General features: G+C 41.8%; 1 protein-coding gene across 5 annotated transcripts in view; it reads left to right on the plus strand.

The window, feature by feature from the left end:
- wipi1 (WD repeat domain, phosphoinositide interacting 1) overlaps nucleotides 1-19,763 on the plus strand; it is a 39,706-nt gene extending 19,943 nt beyond the window's left edge. Inside the window, exons 9-13 of one of the 5 annotated variants that reach the window (XM_089018017.1) lie at nucleotides 1,853-2,008; nucleotides 3,531-3,638; nucleotides 9,936-10,036; nucleotides 13,075-13,200; nucleotides 17,717-19,760. In XM_089018017.1, coding sequence (XP_088874143.1) covers nucleotides 1,853-2,008; nucleotides 3,531-3,638; nucleotides 9,936-10,036; nucleotides 13,075-13,196 — 487 coding nt within the window. In that variant the 3' untranslated portion in view covers nucleotides 13,197-13,200; nucleotides 17,717-19,760. Of the gene's footprint in view, nucleotides 1-1,852; nucleotides 2,009-3,530; nucleotides 3,639-9,935; nucleotides 10,037-13,074; nucleotides 13,201-17,716 lie in introns of all 5 variants that reach the window. The other 4 variants (XM_089018018.1, XM_089018015.1, XM_089018016.1 and 1 more) reach the window with 4 other exon arrangements.
- Nucleotides 19,764-21,871: the final 2,108 nt, after the last annotated feature.

The raw sequence follows: 21,871 nt of genomic DNA on the forward strand, positions 1-21,871 counted from the left end.
AGTGTACACTTTCACAGCCTCTTCCCGAGCCGCCTTGATCTTAGCCTGCAACCGTCTTTTCCATGATGGGGAACGTATCTCTCTAGGATCACTGATGCTGCAGCGTATATCAGCTCATTGGTTTCCGTGATCGTTACAGTCGGGATCACCCTCAGTGCTGCATTCACAGTTTCCATGAGACTTTCAGGTGGTACATCACAAAGCCGTTGTAATCAGTTTCTAGGTTGCCCAGCTTTCATTCTTGCCATGATCTTTTCTTTCAGGTCAGTTGCTGCCTCACTCACCATTTCATTCAATGGGGCTGGCCTCCCAATCTCATCATTCATTGGGGCTTGCCTCCCAATCTCATCATTCATTGGGGCTTGCCTCCCAATCTCTGGTTGAACCTCTTCCTCTGATGTGGCAGCCTGGGGGCCTTTGCCTCGGAATTTGTGTTGTACCTCACCAATCTCAAGTTGTGATAGCAATTGCCGTTTGTGGATATTGGAACACTGGGCTACTAGTTGTTTCGTGGTCAACCGTGACTGTGGGTTTCGAAGTAACCATTCAGCCCCCATTCTCCGCATGTAACCCCTCTGACGAGGGTTGCTTGAGTCGTAGCATTCCAACAGAGCAATGTTATCGCATCTCGTCCATCTCCTCTTTGTTCCAGTAGCCCATTTTTCATCAAGGTGCTCTGGTTCCCCAGCACCCGACGCAGACCTTGTTTGACCGGGCGACGTCTGAGACGGCATGTCATTCCATTTATTGTCTCTCATCATTGTATGAGGTAGGCATAGACTGGATGATGTTTTGTGCTCATTTTCTCTGCCACAAGTGGGATTCGAACCCTCATCTCCCATATTCCAAACCGATGCCTTATCAACTGAGCTATCCAGCCGCTATATATATCCCCTCATCCACCCCCCATGGGTGATGTCTGTCCCCCATTTTAGCTCGAGGCCAGGAAGGTTGAGGGTTCTGCGCAGTATCCGTGCTGTTCCCAGCACTGCTCATTTCTGGACCGAGATATCCGATGTTGTTCCCGGGATCTGTTGCAACCACTCGTCGAGTTTGGGGGTCACTGCCCCGAGTTCTCCGACCACCACAGGCACGACTGTCTGCATGACTGCATAGGTTGGCGCTTGCCTCACAAACTCTGGTCTAACTTCTGCCCCTGATCTGACAGCCTGGGGCCCTTGGAATTTGTGCCGACTACATCATCCTCAAGGGGAGAGCTTGCATATTACCTGCCAATGTCATGCGTAGACGCCAATGATTTTATTTCTTTTCCACAACGACATAAAATGACAGTAAATTATTGACTTTTGTACACATATGAACTCACCAGAAATTAAAATTCAAGATGCTACCCAGAGCAGTCGGCAGCCAAGTTTTTTTAGAAGGAAACTTTTTAAATATCTTCCTTCAAATCCTAAACATGACACTTGAAAGCGAACACCGATGATTTTACTCAGATGTGTTTTGGCGTAATGCTCTTATGTTTAGAGGTGTCAAATTATAGCATTAATCACAATTAATTAATTACAATTACGTTCAGGTGTTAATATTATTTTTACGTTAATCTCTACTTTAATTTCTATCTCTTTTGTATCTCTAGGTGGGTTGCCTTTTTCTAATTTCCTTTTGATGTGTTGGACGGGCTAAGTAAGCAGTGGAGAGGTGAAAATGAAAGAGCATGTGAGAGTTCTGGGCAAAATGTCGCTCAGTGTTCCAATCTCCACAAACGGCAATTGCTATCACAACTTGAGATTGATGAGGTCTATCAGAAATAGGGCCCTTGTTCTTGGTAGACAGCCAGAATACTTAAAAACATGTGTCCTCTGATATAAAGTTCTTTTCTTGATTACAGTGGAGACGAGACTTGGTCAGCCTATGTTGGGAAGATGTTCACAGCAGCCAGCAGCTACCTACCTGTTCAGGTATCTGGTATGATGAACCAGGACCGCGCCTTTGCCACAGTTCATCTCGTTACGTCAGGCCAGAAGAACGTTTGTGCCCTCGCCATGTAAGCCTCATAGTTCACGTAGTAATGATTTGTTTGTTTAAACGTTTTTACATGTTTTAACGAAATGTATACCTGCCTTTTCTTGTTTCACATGCCAAGTTGTATTAGGTGGCCGTCATGTTGGAACAACTTCAAATTTGTCAGCGAGTTTAAAGTGAAGACAATTGGGTCAACGGCATTGTTGTTTTTCTGAAAACTCTCGCCCATTGGTTCTTAAATTTGATTAAATTGAACCCTATGGGTTCAGTGAATCAGTCTAAGCGGTTTAATAGAGCCTCTCCCAACTCCACGTCAATTTCTGGAAGTTATGACACGCCAGCTGGGACATTACTGGCTCGTTCATTTTGTGCATAATTTAAAAAAACATATACATATCCAATATTTTTTTACCCTTTTCTGTGTATAATAAATACATTTGTAAAAAAAAAAATCTCATTTTTATTTTTCACTAATGAAGGGTTCAATGAATGTGCATATACCGTAATTTCCGGACTATAGAGCGCACCTGATTATAAGACTCACCCTCTACATTTTTTTAGGAAAACCGATTTTGTACATACACAAGCCGCACCTGTATATAAGCCGCACGTGCCCACATTAAAACATGTAAACATAATTACAAAGAAAGACGGTACACAGAGATTTTTCAGAGTTTTAATGCCTGTGACGTGGCAGTAAAACCATAGCAACATGGTAACAACACGCTAGCAACACAGTATGGTCTGGTAAAAGAACATACTGGTAAAAATTGTGGTAAGCCTTCTTCATCTTCCTCCTTTGAACTGAAGCCATCAAAGTCATCGTCCTCAGTATATATGTCGTCACACACTCCCTCAGCCTCTCTCTCGCTGTCAATCCGGAATTTTCTTTTCGGTGGCGATTGTTTTTGCTTTCAGTCTGATCTGCACAGTCGAAACACCTCGGCCATCGGCTCTCTGTGTGTTCACCCAGTCTTCTAGAATGTTTTCCAGTTCGAGCCACCTGCTTTTATTACCTCTGAAAGCATTTTTCCTCTTTTTATGTTGCTCCAGTTCTTTCCGCTGCCGTTTCCAGCGTCTCACCATCGATTTGTTTACGCCAAGTGTATGTGTAGCAGCTCTGTTTCCTTCTTTATCGGACAGCTCGAGTGCTTTTAGTTTTAAAGCTGCATCATATGCCTTTCTTTTTGTATTTTCCATGATGAGGGTATGTTCACGCTAATTGATGCACAAGACGAGAAGTTGCAGTCTTCCTTGACGCATATATTCCACCGGTCTTAATCTTACCTTTTCTACTCGAGCGCCGCATCACTGAAATAGCCGCAGGGTTGAAAGTTTGGGAAAAAGTAGCGGCTCATAGTCCGAAATAAACGGTAAATTGGTTCGGTACTTTTAACAAGGTTAAGAACCACTGCTCTACTTTCATTCACACAGACCAACATGGTGAGGCATGCTGACCCAAAATTGAGGTGTCAAACACTATTTGATCTAACTTCTGAATAATAGTTTCTAAATCCTTTTTTTCATTTTTTTTGTTGTTGCAGAATTCAGAAGCATCCACGTTTGCTGGTGGCTACAGCTGATGGCCAGCTTTTCATCTACAATGTGAACCCACAGGACGGAGGCGAATGCATGTTGGCGTACAATCACAGGTCAGGCAATAGGTTTGCATCTGTTATAGTTTATGGAACTTGCATTCGAGTTTTTATCAGTGTTTTGTAAATGCTCATTTGATTTTGGTTTGTTAGTTGCCGACGTAGTTTTACTTTTGTTTTTGTTTTTTTACCCCCTCAATATAGTGTGAGTTATTTTGTCATTTTAAATGGGTCATATGATCATCTCAATCCATCTGTATTGAGGAATGATCTGATAGTACATAACTGACAGATACGTCTGTGTAAGCTCTCAGTCGTACAGGAGTGGTCCATCGATGAGAAGGTTTCTTCAGCCGTCATCTGTACAAAAGTGAAGGTTTCGGACGTTTCGCCTCCTATCCAAGAGGCTTCGTCAGCGAACTAAAGTCTGACTGGTCGTATCGGCCCCATTTATATATCCCTAATGTCCAGACCTGGTGGCGCCGGACACAGCTATGATAGGTCCCTACTCTCAGGTTGGGGGGGGCGCGGGACCCCCCCCCTGTGGCCCTACTGATTGTTCCTACATTCCTGACTAACGATTGGCGTATTACACCCACTCCCCCCGGTATCACCTCATCAGCATAACGACCCTCATCAGCATTGCGAAAGTTGCCTAACCTGTTTTGCCTGAGCAGGCTATTGTATGAACGATCCAAATTGAACCTCACACCACCAGACCGGTTTAATGAAGGATTTTGTTGTTTTATAAGAATCGCCTCTTTTACCCCCCTTTCAAACCATCTATGTTCTTTCGCTAAGATTTTAACCTCATTGTCGTCAAATGAGTGGTTGCTAGCTTTTAGGTGCAAATGTACTGCCGATTGAGGCCCACTAGTATTATCCCTGCGATGTTGATAAAGTCTTTTTTTGAGAATTTGTTGAGTCTCCCCAATGTACTGCTCTTTACAATTTTCATTCTTACAATGTATGGAATAAACTACATGACTTTGTTTTTCATTTGGTAGCCTATCTTTTGGATGCACTAATTTTTGCCTTAACGTGTTTATCGGTTTGAAATAAGTAGGAATTTTATGTTGCCAAAGGACTCTTTGTAATTTTTCAGAAACTCCTGCAATGTACGGTACTGCTACTCCTCTCCTTTTAGAATCTTGAGAATTATTGGTTTCGTTCGCTATTCTTTCTTTCTGACATTTGTTGAATGACCACTGAGGGTACCCACAGTTAGTGAGTGCTCTCCTGATATGTTTTGACTCCTTTTCTCTACCTTCAGTGCTAGTTGGAATTAGTTTAGCCCTATGCTGGAGGGTTCTGATAACTCCTAGTTTATGTTGTAAAGGGTGGTTAGAGTCAAAAAGTAAGTATTGGCCAGTGTGCGTAGCCTTCCTAAAGACTTCTGTTTTTAGCGCTCTGTCCTCTTTTATAATTACTTTACAATCCAAGAAGGCTAGTTGGTTCTCTTGAATGTCCTCACGAGTAAATTTAATGTTGAAGTCTACAGAGTTGAGATGATCTGTGAAGGATTGAATTTCTTGTTTCTTAATTATGACAAAAGTAAGGGTAAGTAAGAAAGGGGGGTAAAAGAGGCGATTCTTATAAAACAACAAAATCCTTCATTAAACCGGTCTGGTGGTGTGAGGTTCAATTTGGATCGTTCATACAATAGCCTGCTCAGGCAAAACAGGTTAGTCAACTTTCGCAATGCTGATGAGGGTTGTTATGCTGATGAGGTGATACCGGGGGGAGTGGGTGTAATACGCCAATCGTTAGTCAGGAATGTAGGAACAATCAGTAGGGCCACAGGGGGGGGTCCCGCGCCCCCCCCCAACCTGAGAGTAGGGACCTATCATAGCTGTGTCCGGCGCCACCAGGTCTGGACATTAGGGATATATAAATGGGGCCGATACGACCAGTCAGACTTTAGTTCGCTGACGAAGCCTCTTGGATAGGAGGCGAAACGTCCGAAACCTTCACTTTTGTACAGATGACGGCTGAAGAAACCTTCTCATCGATAACTGACAGATGTCTTTTTTAATGGTGAATGACCAATTGCACAACTCTTGAAAAACTGCCATCCTTTACAATTACCAAAGTGGTGTTTTTGCCAGGATACCCACATCAATTACCAATGAAATTACCCATTTGTCACTGCCAGACTCCCATTTCGCTCATGGAAAACCACGTTGCATGTCAAGCATGTTTATATGCGGAGGTGACAATACCAGTGTTGCTTCGAATGTAGCGGTAGAGGGGCTTCTCGATTCAGGAAAAACATAAAACGTTTAAACATCAATCTGATGGTTGTGTTTGCTGCTAAAGATTGGTTCTCATTCATCATGCCATCCCTTTTATTCCGGTTCAATTAACTTCCAGATTAACTAGCTTTCAATTCCAGTTGTGCCTGTCAAGCCAGCCATTTCGTGCCACGCTGGATTAACAAAAAGACTTAAACATCCATCCATCCATCTTCTGCCCTTATCCGGGGTTGGGTCGCGGGGGCAGCAGCTTCAGTAGGGCAGCCCAGACTTCCCTCTGCCCAGCCACTTCTTCTAGCTCGTCCTGGCGGATCCAGGGGCGTTCCCAGGTCAAATGGGAGACATAGTCTCTCCAGTGTGTCCTGGGTCGTCCCCGGGGTCTCCTGCCAGTGGGGCATGGATAAACATTAAAAAAATTAATGAATAACATAAAATAGAATGAGTTGATTGATAGTCAAGTTGCTTCCCAATTGACATTGGTGTATTCATTGAGCACCAGATCAACATGTGCCATTTCACAATGGAACTTGTATACATCTACCAATTCTGTACTAAGTTTACAAATTTGCAACCAGTCCATGGCCCTCTCATTTGGTCGGGCCACAGAGACAAACCAGGATTTTTTTTGTTTTTTGTTGGAGGGGTGCTACATCAACAAACCCTCCTGTTATGTGGCGAAACGGCAAGCAGGTGGAAAAAAATGCTAAAAGTTCACTCAGCCAGATCCAGGAAGGATACTTTGAGTTTCCTTTATTTGAAGTCGCAATGGATGTCGGTTTTCCGCAGACCACAGGTACCGCTGCTCTTTCCAGGCTGTCCTTTCTCCCTCTTCTTCCTCTCCCAAGTGACTTCTTCAGTCTGGCTTTAAACACCTGAGCTTCCGTCCAATCAGGTCCCAGCAGCAATTGGCCATTCCCAGGTGGTTGCGATCACCTTCTCAGAGACAATTAGCGGTCGCCCGACTCTACTGTTTTGGATGGGGAGAAATGTGCACCTTTCTCCCCATTCAAAACCGAAATCATTCAACATTTCTTTTGGCATCATGACACCTCCACCCCATCTTTTACCTTCTAAAGGGCAATATAAATAGGGGTGGGTGATTATATCATTGAGAAGCTTAATCGCGTAAGTAGCTGTGAGTCCAGTTTTGACTTCAACTTTACTTTGCAAGTTGGAGTGAACAGAATCAGCCAATAACTACAGAAGTAGCAAGCAGAAAGTAATACAGTGGTACTTCTATTTATGAAATTAATTGGTGCTGGAAGAAATGTCTTAAGTACAGTGAGACCTCAACTTACAAACACCTTAACTTACAAACTTTTCATTTTACAAACGTCAAATTTATGAAAATTAAACCTTATAATAAGCACTATTTTCATAATACACACCCACCACGGCTGGCGGAGTGATCTTCGGCGGAAGCACACGACCGAACAGCACCAACAGTCCTAATGGAAGGTGACTCTCCTTCCATAAGCCATCAACGACCATCAAAAAGGTAAATAAAACTTTATTTTACAGCACAGTTTATTTCTTTAATTACAGTCCACATGCAATTCCCTTTGACCTTCGAACTCCAACGCCATTCCAAAAATGACCATCACAAATGTAAATAAAGTGACTTTATGATACAATGCAGTGTATTTCTTTCATTGCAATACAATAGCACATTTATTATACATAGAATAAGGTATGTTGTGTGTAGTTTTAAGGCTTTTTTAGTTGAAAAGTATATTTTATGGAAACCCGGGAACGGATTATTCCCATTTTAATGGTTTCCTATGGGATTTTTTTTTGAGATACACACTTTTCACCTTACACACTCTGTCTGGGAACCAATTAAGTTCGTAAGTTGAGGTCTCACTGTATAACATTTTCTACATGAGGACAAGTTTTCATGTAAATACCCTATTTTGTTCCAAGACCCTCCCCCCTAAAATTTGGAAAGGGAGAACAAACTCCACACTGGGAGGCCGGAGCTGGAATTGAACCCAGTACCTCTGCACTGTGAGGCCAAGTGCCAAGTACTCGACTACCGGGCTTCCAGTGATGTATATTGATATTGAATTATTGCCTCGCCCTAGGCCAGGTACATTTGCAGAATAATGTTCTTACCCCTCCTCATTCATCACAACACTCTATTTCAGCGGTTCTTAACCTGGGTTCAATTGAATCCCCAAGGTTTCAATGAATCTGTCTCCGGGGTTCGATGGAGCCTCTGCCATGATAGTTAAGACACATCTAACTCAAGATTTCAATTATTTATGACAAACCTGCTTGGCCATCGTTGGCTGCAGATTTTTACATGATGTTTCCTGTCCAATCAGCGCCACAGGAATTTTATTTCAATGAGTAGTTACTGTGTGACTGTTGTGATAGTATGAGATTTATTTTTTAAAAGACTTAGGTCTTTAAATGTTCTTTTTTCTATCATCAATCAATGTGATTTTAAATGTCTTGGATTTGTATTAAAAAAAACTCTCGAAGTGTTCACACGTAAAAGTTACACGGGTGCCCCTGAAAACACCTTAAACTGGAGCAAATGTAACTTTGCTTAGGAAGGTAGTTTAATAATTTACTTCAGAGTATTTGCTGGTTTACGGAGCAGCACCGATATAAAAATGGACCTTTTAACATTACACAGTTAGAATCGCTTGCTTTGCCTGAGAAGAATTGATTATATACCGTATTTCGTGTTTTGTTGTACTTCCGCTATCTTTTCTCTCTCTCATCCTTTTACGGTATCTGATAGACCACAGCGTTGATACATATGGAGAAGAACCACCCGAGAACCATATGTTGACAAACGAACGTTCGTTTGTCAATTTGCATACCCGGCACCGGCAGCTAATCAGAAGCCAGCTTCTGTCTACACCCTGAATGAAAAGTGTACTTGAGAGTTTTGAAAGCCGTCGAGAAAGTGGAGTCCACGAAGCTTTGAGCAGACAACACAAACCTTGCATTGTGCACCATGACGACAAATGACAACTGGAGCAAAATCTTCATCCAGGGATATTTACTATGAATTAAACATCGGAGCATTTGTGGTCGGCACTTCCTGAATTTAAAAAAATCCTTTATACTTCGCAACATGGTTTTTTTTTTTTCGATTAGTCGTCTTATTGTGTTTCAAGTTGTGAAAAAGGGGGCAGGCAACTTAATGGCCGGGCCGGCAACTTTTCAGAGTTGTCTGCCCGGGTGTCCACTAACTTTTTGTCATGCGTTTCAGACACTGCGGACACCAGAGCAGACAACTCTGAAAAGTTGCCTGTTGCCCCAAAAAAAACAAGTCGCAAAAAAAACATTGTTGCAAAGTATTAAGGATGTACCTACCACAAATGCTCCTTTGCTTAATTTATTGTAAATATCCCTTGCTGATGATTTCGCTCCAGTTGGTTGTTTGTCCATACAATGTTCGTCATTTTGCACAATGCAATGTTTGCGTTGCATCGTATACTACATCCCACATGAACGCCTCTTTCCACGATGCTTTCAATATCTAAGCGCCTTTCAAAACTCTCAAGTACAATTTACAGTCACGGGATAACGTGTGTTTACGTTTTGTAGCGTCATAAATTTTTCTTCTGGGGCTGCAGTTCTGTGCGTCTACTTTGGAAAATGATATGCAAAAGCACAACCTTATAACTCTCGGGAAAGACAGAAGTCTGATTGGCTGCCGTGCCAAGTATGCAAATTGCCAAACAAACCAAAATTCAGACATTTCCAAACCAAATGAAGATTTTGAAATCTTCGTTCAAACATCTGCTTTATTAAATAAAGCAAACATTTGATTTGAAAAAAAAATCTTTGTTTTTTTTTTTTCTTGAAGAAGTTGTCGTCCACCCGGGCTGAGACAATTTGTAAGTTGAACGACCGACGGAAAAGTTGGACACCCCGGGCGTCCGGGCAGACGCTATTTCAAACACTGCGAACACGCTTCTCTTTCGTCACCAGCTTTATACATATGAACGCTCCACAAAATTTACACTGTGTAAGATATATCACAACAAAATACATCAGTGCAACAATGATGCAAATGTGTGCCGAGTTAACGCCCCTAATGAGATGTTCGTCAAGAAAATTGCTCTGCTTCTTTTAGGCTTTTTGGTGTTGACGATCTGATGGCAGCACAGGCATGTCCCTCATACGCTGCAACTGTTGCCTTACCAGCTTCTGGTCCTATCCCAGCAACCCTAATCGGTTAGTAATCCCAGCAACCCTAACCAGTTAATTGGATTGGATATGCCTTTATTAGTCTCACAGTGGAGAAATTTACATTTCACAGCAACAAAGTGATGAAAGGAATGAAAGTAGAAAAACGAAATACATGAGCTGCTGGAAAGGCAGCCACTCTCGCGGCGCCGTCTTGAAGTCAAAAGAACAAAAAAAACAAAAACCTAATTAACATAATTTGACAACACAAAGACGCGAGAGTGGCTGCCTTTTCCAGCCACTCTCGCGGCGCCGTCTTGAAGTCAAAAGAACAAAAAAAAAAACTAAAAAAAAAAACAAAACAAAAAAAACTAAATAATAATAATAATAATAGTAATAATAATAGGCTGCCCGGTGTCACGTTTTCCGAGGTGGTGATGGCGGGTGCGGATCGCAAAAAGCAGGCAGGAGGGAGCAGGAGGTTGTTTGACAAATTGTATTAAAATAAAAGTCATCAGGAACAAAATATAAAACATCAAAATCATCTGAACAGAAAACAAGTATCAAAAGAAAACCAAGTGTAAAAGTCTGCTAAGGTTAAACAAACACATGCACAGCATACAATGCATGCGATTGCAGACCAAGCATGCAACAAACAATGAACCGACACCGGATGGTCGTGCCGGGAGTCATTTTAAGTGTCACTGATTAAAACGACCAGCACCTGCGAAGCTGCAGGCAGGGCTGACGTCGCTACCCGTTGGTCGCCAATACGAACATGGCAGTCCGCCACTGATTGGGACGACCAGCACCTGTGCAGGTGCAGGCGGGGCGCGCCACCCGTTGGTCGCCAACCAGATCATGACAGTACCCTTTCAGAAGTCCCAACAGTCTCCCAATAGGTCCACTCGCCAGGGAACAATGGTGGAGACGGCAACCGCTGCCTCTCCAGCATACGACGGGCGGCGGCCTGATGGGAACGGGACTCGGCCTGGGGTGGACGAAGATGCGGCACGGATCGTCGTGGGCGTGAGTGCGATCCCTCTCGCACGTTCACGCGACGACGCATGGCTCGACGCGGACGTCGAACTGCCAGGCGCAGAGTGGCACCCCGGACGGCCGTATGGGACCAGGTCGCGGCCAGACGGCGACGTGGGCGTGAACTGCCCGGCACCGGGGAAACGAGACCAGTCCTGAGCCGCTCCGGGATCCAGCGGTGAATGGGGTCTCAGACTGACATTGACGTGGACGTTGCACGGCTCGTCGTGGATACGACTCAATTCAACATGCACGACGACAGCGTGGCTGGACGTGGGCGTGCACTGCCAGACACCCAGTGTCACCCTGGACGGCCACCTGGAAGGAGGCCTCGGCCGGACGTTGACGTGGACGTTACGGCTCGTCGAGTCACGAAATTCCAACTCGACGAGGCGTGGGCTAACGTGGACGTAGCATTGCCAGGCACGGGGTGGAAATGAGACGGGTCCGTTGTACCTGCAGGATCCGATGGAGGTGGTGATGGCGGGTGCGGATCCCAAAAAGCAGGCAGGAGGGAGCAGGAGGTTGTTTGACAAATTGTATTAAAATAAAGGTCAGCAGGAACAAAATGTAAAACATCAATATCATCTGAACAGAAAAAAAAATACAAAGTATCAAAAGAAAACCAAGTGTAAAAGTCCGCCAAGGTTAAACAAACACATGCACAGCATACAATGCATGCTATTGCAGACAAAGCATGCGACAAACAATGAACCGACACCGGATGGTCATGCCGGGAGTCCTTTTAAGTGTCACTGATTAAAACGACCAGCACCTGCGAGGCTGCAGGCAGGGCTGACGTCGCTACCTGTTGGTCGCCAATCCGAACGTGGCAGTCCGCCACTGATCGGGACGACCAGCACCTGTGCAGGTGCAGGCGGGGCCGACAGCGCCACCCGTTGGTCGCCAACCAGATCATGACAAGCGGTAGTCGAGTGGTTAGCACACCGGCTTCAAAGTGCAGAGGTTGCCGGTTCGCGTCCCGTTCCGGCCTCCCTGTGTGGAGTTTGCATGTTCTCCCCGGACCCGCGTGGGTTTTCTCTGGGTCCTCCGGGTTCCTCCCTCAGTCCAAAAACATGCATGGCAGGCAGATTGACCACTCCACATTGTCCCTAGGTGTGAGTGTGAGTGTGACTGTTGTATGACTTTGTGTGCCCTGCCATTGGCTGGTGACCAATTCAGGGTGTCCCCCGCCTCGTGCTCGAAGACAGCTGAGATACGCTTCAGCACCCCCCGCTGCCCTAATGAGGAATAAGCGGTACAGAAGATGGATGGATGGATAATAATAATAATAATAATAATAATAATACATTTAATTTCTAAGCGCCTTTCAAAACTCTCACGGACACTTTACAGTCACTGGATTTTTTTGGTGCGGGTGAGCAGCGGCTGCCATTCGCACCAGCGTTCACTCTACCCGGAAGTAACACAGCAGCAAAGTTATGAAAGGAAGATAAAAGGAAAGAAAGGAAACAGAAATGAATGAATAACAAATAATATGACAACCCAATGACACAGAGAGCTATTCATTCTTCAGCACTTTCTGCACCGTCTTTGTGACATGAAGCAGTTCTAGATTAAAGAGGGGAGGATCAGTCTTGGATCAGGGACGTCATGGTGGAATGTGCACGTCTACTACAAGCTAAATGTTGAAAGCAAGCACGAAGCTGACGCATCCATTGCCGAAAAGAGATTGTCTCACATCTCCTGTCCCACGTAAATCCGCTTCAATTCCAAGCCACCACAGTTCCACATACGCATCGGCGCTCTGTGGTGACGCTCCATGCAATATCTACAAATACTTCATCCATTATGCAAAGAGCTTAACTGACACTGATGAGAAAACTATTGACTGTATGACAGTTCATTGTAATCCTTTTGTTGCATGATTGTTTGCTTTACCTTTGTGGGCTGCTGTGCATACAGTAAATGGTCACCTTAAAATACTACATCCACTCATAGTCGTCGGATGGATTGAAGAGATATATCAGTCATTTTAAAGATGTTTTGAGACGTTTATGTTTTCCGTCATATGTTCTCCACTCCAGGCTACTCAGAAGATGGTGGAGCAAAAAACGGTGAAGTCATCCCAGAACACGAGTTGGCCGATGCACCCGTGTGTCTAGATGATGAGAACGAGTTTCCTCCTGTGAGCATCCAGAAGCGCTAACTAAGCAAGTTCCTGTTGTAGTAAAGGCGGCAACTATCTACTCTGTAAAACTGATGGGAATGTATTTATTTTGCATAGTTTTCATAAACGGCAATGGAGTCAAAATGACATAAAACAAGAAAAAGAATGATGCAAAAGCAAAGTAAAATCACATTGACAAATCCATCCATTTTTTCCAGTCCGCTTCATCCTCACAAGGGGGTGCTAGAGACTATCCGAGCCGTCAAGGCATGGGGACCCCCTTACCAGTACCCAGAGACGAACAACCATTCGTGCTCACACTCACACCTAGGGACAATCTAGAGCTGGGGTGCCCAACTAGCGTCTCGCAAGCCTCATGTGGCTCTTTGTGTGTGACTCTTTGCAGTAACACAGTAAAAAAAAAATGCCACGATTAGCCTGCCATTGATATTTTTGGGATGTGGAAGGAAACTAGACAAGACCCACGCAGGCCTGGGGAAAACATGCAAACTCCACACGGGAAAAAAGCACAAGTACCAAATTTAGTCTGAACAAAAACAATATTTATATTTTTAGACTTGTCAATCTTTTTGCACAATCTAACCATAAAGCAGGTCATGTTTTGTAACTTAATTATTTTTAGTGAAAAATGTAATGCAAGAGAGGAAGTTAGGATAGCTCCAAGGATAATCACCATCATTGTGGATTAGGATCAAAATGCTTTGAAAGAAATGCTTAATTGGATGTTGAGGATGGTCTCAATGGTCGATGAGTGAGGGCCAATTTGTGTAATCCAGGAGTGCTCATTCCTCGATTAGACTGGTCGCAAGACGAATACGAAGGGTGTCTGAAGAGAGAGAGAAAAAAACGACCATCTGTGTGTCTTTGTGTATGTTAGTAACATATTTTTTGTTCGTGTACACTGCACCCTAATCCTATCACGCTCATTTTGACAAAAAAACATCAAATAATTAAAATACAATAAAACACAAAAATCTTTATCTTTTATCATTCTCATTATTCTCTTTCATAGTTTGTTTCGCGTACAATTCACCGAGGGCACAATCAAAGAATCGTAATATAGAGGGCCGAGGGAAGCACTTCAAAACCGTACTGTAAGTGTGAGCTACACTAGTTAGTAACAGGCTATCGAACAAAATATCGATATAACCGGGACTATCGATATATCCGACCCTGTTTGCATGTAATTTTCTCCGTGCGTGCATAGAAATAGTATCGATATAACCGGGACTATCGATATATCCGATATCGATATAACGAGACTTTACTGTAGTTAAATATCTGTAGTTTCAATAAAAGCATATTCTATTTTTTTTCTACAGCTAACATAAGCTAAAATAAATACTGTTGTACATCTATGTTCCAAACATGGTGTATGCTAATATGCAGTCATTTAAAATTTATTTACCAAGGAAAAGGCGTCATCTGTACTTCTTTGAAGGTGTCGGACGTTTCGCTCCTCATACGAAGAGCTTTGTCAGTGAACTAGAGTTGTGCTGGTAACTCTGGCCCTACATATATCCCCAATGGACGGTGCCAGACCTCGGCTCTGATAGGTCCCTTCTCTAAGATTGGAGGAACAGTAGACTACTCCCTGAAGCCAATCTGATTACCTCTTTTGTTCTGTCTGATTACCTCTAATGTTCTATCGCTGGCTCAAATTGCTTCATTAGCACTGGTATCACATCATGTAATAGCTCTTCTTTGCTAACCTCTTTATCTGTATACACGCTACACCTCCCCATTCCACCACCAAGTCTCCTTATCTACTTTTCTTCTAGTTAATACACAAGTACTTTCCGACCTGTCTCTTTGATTATGTTCGCTGTAGTTTGCCAGTCATCTGGAAGGACCTCTTGCCCACCCAGTGGTTGTCTTAACTCCTTCCTAAAAGTCAATACTCTTCCTTTTTCAACTTCCACCACATTGTCCTCATTTCTGCCTTTGGTTTCTTCATCTTTCTCACTACTAGCGTCATCCTACACACCACCAACCTATGCTGTCTGGCTTCACTACTTTGCAGTCACTGAATTCCCGATAGCACCGTCTGTCAAACATGTAGTCTACCTGTGTACTCCTGCCTCCAAGCTTATAGGTCACCCTATGTTCCTGTCTCTTCTAAAAGAAACTATTCACAATAGCCATTTCAATCCTCTTATCAAAGTCAATAATAATCCAATTGAACTGTCACCGTAAAAACATTTAAACTTCCTTTACGGTGATATAAGTCTCAAACTTGTTAACCGGTAATCAAATTTGTTTAACAAATACAAGAAAAAAATAAATACAGTAAAGTCTCGTTATATCGATATCGGATATATCGATAGTCCCGGTTATATCGATACTATTTCTATGCACGCACGGAGAAAATTACATGCAAACAGGGTCGGATATATCGATAGTCCCGGTTATATCGATATTTTTTCGGACTCCCTTGAATATCGATATAACGAGACTTTACTGTAGTCTTGAAAGTCAGATGAGGCTCATGCTTCAGTTTTTTTTAAACATTCTTACCACACAACCATAAAATGGGGTGTTAATACAGTAAAGAGGTAATCCTTTAAGACTGGCTGAACTGAGGCCTTGTGAGATACAGTCAAATCTCGGGTTTCAAAAACAACTTATTTTAAAGGACAACCGACACCATTTTTTTTCCTAATTGAGGCCCACTAGTATTATCCCTGCGATGTTGATAGTCTTTTTTTGAGAATTTGTTGAGTCTCCCCAATGTACTGCTCTTTACAATTTTCATTCTTACAATGTATTGAATAAACTACATTACTTTGTTTTTCATTTGGCAGCCTATCTTTTGGATGCACTAATTTTTGCCTTAACGTGTTTATCGATTTGAAATAAGTAGGAATTTTGTGTTGCCAAAGGACTCTCTGTAATTTTTCAGAAACTCCTGCAATGTAAGGTACTGCTACTCCTCTCCTTTTTGTATCTTGAGAATTTTTGGTTTCATTCCCTATTCTTTCTTGTTGAATGACCAATGAGGGTACCCACAGTTTGTGACTGCTCTCCTGATATGTTTTCACTCCTTTTCTCTACCTTCAACGCTTGTTGGTATTAGTTTTGCCCTATGCTGGAGGGTTCTGATAACTCCTAGTTTGTGTTGTAAAGGGTGGTTAGAATCAAAAAGTAAGTATTGGTCAGTGTGCGTAGCCTTCCTAAAGACTTCTTTTTATAGCGCTCTGTCCTCTTTTATAATTACTTTACAATCCAAGAAGGCTAGTTGGTTCTCTTTAATGTCCTCACGAGTAAATTTAATGTTGATGTCTACCGAGTTGAGGTGATCTGTGAAGGATTGAATTTCTTGTTTTTTAATTATGACAAAAGTATCGTCCACATATCTAAACCAGTTTCTAGGTTTTGTCCCCGGGAAGGATGTGAGGACCTGTTTCTCTATCTCTTCCATGTACAGATTAGCCACTATGGGTGAAACTGGTGAGCCCATAGCACAACCATGAATTTGTTTGTAAAATTTCTCCCTCAATTGAAAATACGTAGTATTAAGGCAGATTTCCAATAATTGGCCGATGTGATCGGGTTTAAGTTTGGTTCTTTCATGCAGAGAAACGTCCGCCAGCAGTCTCGTCCTTTTACCTACCGGAGGGAGTGGGGCAAACAGGCCAGTCGCAGGGAGTGGTCCTTATGCTTGTGTCACGGAATAAATTCTAGTGAAACATACGAGATAGTGTAACCACATCACTGATTTTCAAATTGTCTTTCTTTTTTTTTTGGATGCTGCTGATGGTCGATTTTTGCATCTCAAATCCCTTAGCCAACACATGCACACCTGATTCATGTTTTGTGATCAAATCTTTCTTATTTTTAGTTTTGCACCCCATTTTCCTCCTTTCTTCACCAGGTTTAGCAGTTCCCGCTTGCTTTTGTTGGTGCCATGATTAGGGGCTGATACACGCTGCAAAAATAACAGTCCCATATTTCGTAGTTTTCAGCAAAAACGCCAGCTTTTTAAACAAAATCTTTATTTAACAATACAAAACGTCTGCTCACAATGAAAGGCTACACAAGGATAACAGTCCGATTTGCATAGATCTCAACCAAACATCTGTTTTTTTTTTTTTTGATTGAACAATGCAAACATGCCAACTCACAATGCAATGGTACACGAGAATAACATCCGATTTACGGAGATCTCAGCCAAACACGTCTGCTTTTACAAACTTATTGGTCACAATGAGACGCGACATTCAGGTGCGCTCAGTTTGGTCGAGAAATGATTTTCAGTCATAAACCAAGCATTAAAAACTTAACCTATTTGGTTGAAAACCGATTTGGTCAAGATACAAGATGTTCGAAAACCGAGGTTTGACTGTACACTGAAGTCCCCAGCAATACATCATGCGTGGTCATCTTGTTTTTGGAAAAAAAACAAAAAGTAAAAACAACATTTGTTCGTGCAATTCAGATTTTTTTTGGTTACAATTTCAGATTTATCTATCATTAGAACCTTGTCTTTCCTATCTTGTGGAGACAAAACTAATAAATCTGTTCATGTGTTTTGGTAGATTAGTTGGTGCCGGGATGGGACTGAAGTTGGCCAGCTCGCAAGGTTCTAGAGGTCACATACAAGCCAAGTAAGGGAGATGACCAGGAATATTCTTTTTATGGTGCATGGTGCCAAGCTACTTTCTCTTTCTGATGAGAGAGAGAAATAGAAAGGGAGAGAGAGGGAGTGACTTAACCTTTTGCAAAAAGGCACTAACAATTTAAAAGATTTCCTGTACAATTACATTTTCAGGAATCTGCCAATTTGGTCATAAGTTAAAAGAAATACTGAAATGGTATGAATCAGACTTTGTCAAAGTGGTCTCAGACCTGCTCAAAGCTGACTCAAAACATCACCTGTGAGGTAGGAGGTTTAAAGGACAACCAACGTCACTTTTTTGTTTTTTTAACTGACATCAGAAAAACGTTTTATAGCATCTAAAATACCCAAAACACACGCAGTATGATATTTTTAGTCAAATGCAAAACACAAAAATGACTTAAAGTGTATAAAAAGTACTTCAATTTGAAAACGGAAGTGGTCAGTTTCAGAAGGTCCCGCCCCCTCACGGCAAGACGTCTTGCCTTGCTCGAGAATCAAAACAATGGCTTCAGCTGCGGAGAATATGCTTTCTTGTTACTCATCCAGTTATAAATATGATTCAAATAGTTCTGAAGAAGAAAGCATACATGTTTGCAATCGATTAAAGAATTTATTCCGTGTCATTTTGAGGCATCACGGGTGGGAAATGTCACACCCATAAAAGGCAGAAAATGGCGACAAAGCCGTGTAAGGAATTAATCAGCCCGTTTCCACAGGCTGATTAATTCCTTACATGGAGCTTGGTCGCCCTCTTCTGCCTCTTTTTGGTCCTACACGCCGTTTTCAGACCAAAGTATAGCAAAATGCATTGACGTGATGGAAGGACTGCTGCAATGTGTCCTTTTTTCGTTCAGGGGCGTTCGGTCAGGGGCGTTCCTTCAGTGACGTAGGGTGAGGACTCGTCACCAACTCAAAAACAAGACTTCCGGAATATTCAGCGCGAGTCTTAAAACGTAGCTATATGCGGTGGAATCTTTGTCAAATACACTCAGTAGAAGTCATTTGAAGCCATTTTACAAATTATGGACACAACTTGTCCGGAGACGTCAGTTGTCCTTTAACATTTTTCAATAATGATGGTAATTTAAAAGGAAATCAGGGATGTTTTGGTATTTTATGAATATTTGAGGTGCATGCTGGGACAGCAATATGCCATTAACCATAGTTTTCAAAGCTCAACTACTTGATAAATATTTTATTAAGGTGTATTATAGTAGCAACATGCTTAAATAATATATTTGGTTTATATTTGGTTCGTATTCATTGCATATCTTATTTTTAATCTATTTTATTTTACCCCGACATGAGTCAAGTGCTGGTGTCCTGAAAACAGGTCAGGAAATGTGTCTGTACTGTATGTTGTATGTTACTATTACCATTTGTATAACAAAGAAATGTATTTTGGTGATTGCACAAGACCAAAATAAAAAAAACAAAGTGATGTATAATTGGTAAATGGGATTTTGTTTGGTTCTTGTTCACATGGGTCGTTTTTTTGTAAAACCAAGCGAAAACAGATTGCATTGTGTGGAAGTATTGCATGAAAACGGTGGCTGTGGGTTTATTAAGTTAACAAGATCCCTCCCAGGCTCAAAGGTGTTAACCATTGTTGCCGAAGTATGTTATGCTGTCAGGAAAAAAAATTGGGTACAAAGTTGAACATGAGTTGGCACTGTTCTTTTTCAACGGAGGTCATTGGAAACATACAAATATTACTGTAATCTCATATATACAGTGAGACCTCAACCTTCGAACTTAATTGGTTCCCAGACAGAGTGTGTAAGGCGAAAAGTGTGTATCAAAAAAAAATCCCATAGGAAACCATTAAAATGGGAATAATCCGTTCCCGGGTTTCCATAAAATATACTTTTCTCCGAAATAAGCCTTAAAACTACACACAACATACCTTATTCTATGTATAATAAATGTGCTATTGTATTGTAATGAAAGAAATACACTGCATTGTATCATAAAGTCACCTAAGAGAGGCACATTACATGAGGACTGTAATTAAAGAAATCAACTGTGCTGTAAAATAAAGTTTTTTTTCAACTTCTTCGATTGCCCGAGAACGTCGCTTTGAGAGCACGGAAACACCTTTTGCAACAGACGCACCTTTGATGCCTTCTCTGTTCCGGACAATGGGAGCAATGGTTGACTTAGCATAGCCGTGCTCAGCCACTAAATCACACAAACGCACACCTCGTTCGTGTTTTTCAATTATCTCCTTCTTCTCAGCGACAGTGATTTTATTTTGTGTCTTCTTGGGCTGAACATGAGCCTGTGGTGGGGTTTTTTTTTTCGGTCCCATCATAGTAAAATTATCAGTAAAAAGCTCCAAGTAGGGGGTGTGCAAAGTAGCGCCGGCTGGGGCGCTGTTCAGTCGTGTGCTTCCGCCGAAGATCACTCCGCCAGCCGTTGTGGGTGTGCATTATAAAAATAATGCTTATTATAAGGTTTAATTTTCATAAATTAGAGGTTCTCAAGACGAAAAGTTTGGAAGATAAGGTGTTTGTAAGTTGAGGTCTCACTGTATTATCAGTGTCTGAAACTCATGACAAAAAGTTAGCGGACACCAGGGCTAATTTTTCATAAATAATTTTTCACAACTTGAAACACAATAAGACGACTAATCGCAAAAAAAAAAACCATTGTTGCAAAGTATTTAGGATTGATAATCAGAATATATAACAGAACAACACTTTAAAATTTAGTATCGTAATTGATGTACCTACCACAAATGCTCCCATGCTTAATTTATTGTAAATATCGTTTGCTGATGTTTTTGATGCAGTTATCGTTTGTCCATACACTTTTCGGCATGTTGCACAATGCAATGTTTGCGTTGCATCGTCTGCTACCAGCCACATGAAGTCCTATTTCCACGATGCTTTTAATGTACGTTTACGTTTTGTAGCGTCATACATTTTGTTAGCTTCTTTTGAATCTTTCTTCTTGGGCTGAGGTTTTGGCTTGATTCCTAACCACTTATCCATTTTTCTTGTGTTCTCTGTGCGTCAAGTATGCAGATTGCCAAACGAACCGAAATTTCCAAACTGAACGAAGATTTCGAAATCGGAATACAGCAAACGTTTGATTTGAAAAGGTCGTTCTGGGCGTCCGGGCAAACATTATTTCAGACACTGACATTATACTTGACAAGAAAAGGTCATGTTCTGAAAACATGTGAGCAAATACTATTGGTTCCCAGTCATGAAGGCTAATCAATTCTCCAAACAAAATACAGTAAAGTCTCGTTATATCGATATCGGATATATCGATAGTCCCAGTTATATCGATACTATTTCTATGCACGCACGGAGAAAATTACATGCAAACAGGGTCGGATATATCGATAGTCCCGGTTATATCGATATTTTTTCGGACTCCCTTGAATATCGATATAACGAGACTTTACTGTATGTCTATTTCCATTGCTTATGATGTCTGTTCAAGCTTTCCTTTCTTTTAATTTTACATCTGTCATACCAAACTGTTCTTATTTATTCATTGTGTCAAAAATAAGCATTTCGCAAACACATTGAAAAATTTCACATTGCTTCGTTAGAAGCAATGTGAACATTTTAAGGCATCATTTCAAAAGGTTTGTACCACAAACATAGCGAGCAAGGTGATAGCAAAATAATCCTGCTTTTAGGTTATTTTTTGGATTGGATGGATTGGAATAGCCTTTCTTCGTCTCGCAGTGGATACATTTACATTTCACAGCAGCAAGGTTATGGAAGGATAAGGAAAGGTAAGGAATAAGTAGAAAACAAATTACAGAACAACCAACCCCCTAATTTGGGGCCTTACACAAGGTGAGAAGAGTTTGGAACATTTGGAAATACCAGTATCAGCACAAAACTAGAGCAAAAAGCAAAGGCAAGTCGCTGTTCATATTAAGACCTGTCCATCTTCAGACGAAGAAGGTGGTAGTATAGCAGCAGGCATTGTCCACGGATAGAAGCCTATTGCTTGAAACATTCTTTTGTAGCTTTCTATTCTGCAATGGATGTTTAATATCTACCCATTTAAAAAAGGAATGCATGCATTCACAAGCCAAAATGCT

Source organism: Hippocampus bargibanti, linkage group LG17 (assembly GCF_051943395.1).
Source record: "Hippocampus bargibanti isolate YZ-2025 linkage group LG17, ASM5194339v1, whole genome shotgun sequence".
In the NCBI taxonomy this organism is placed as follows: Eukaryota; Metazoa; Chordata; class Actinopteri; order Syngnathiformes; family Syngnathidae; genus Hippocampus; species Hippocampus bargibanti.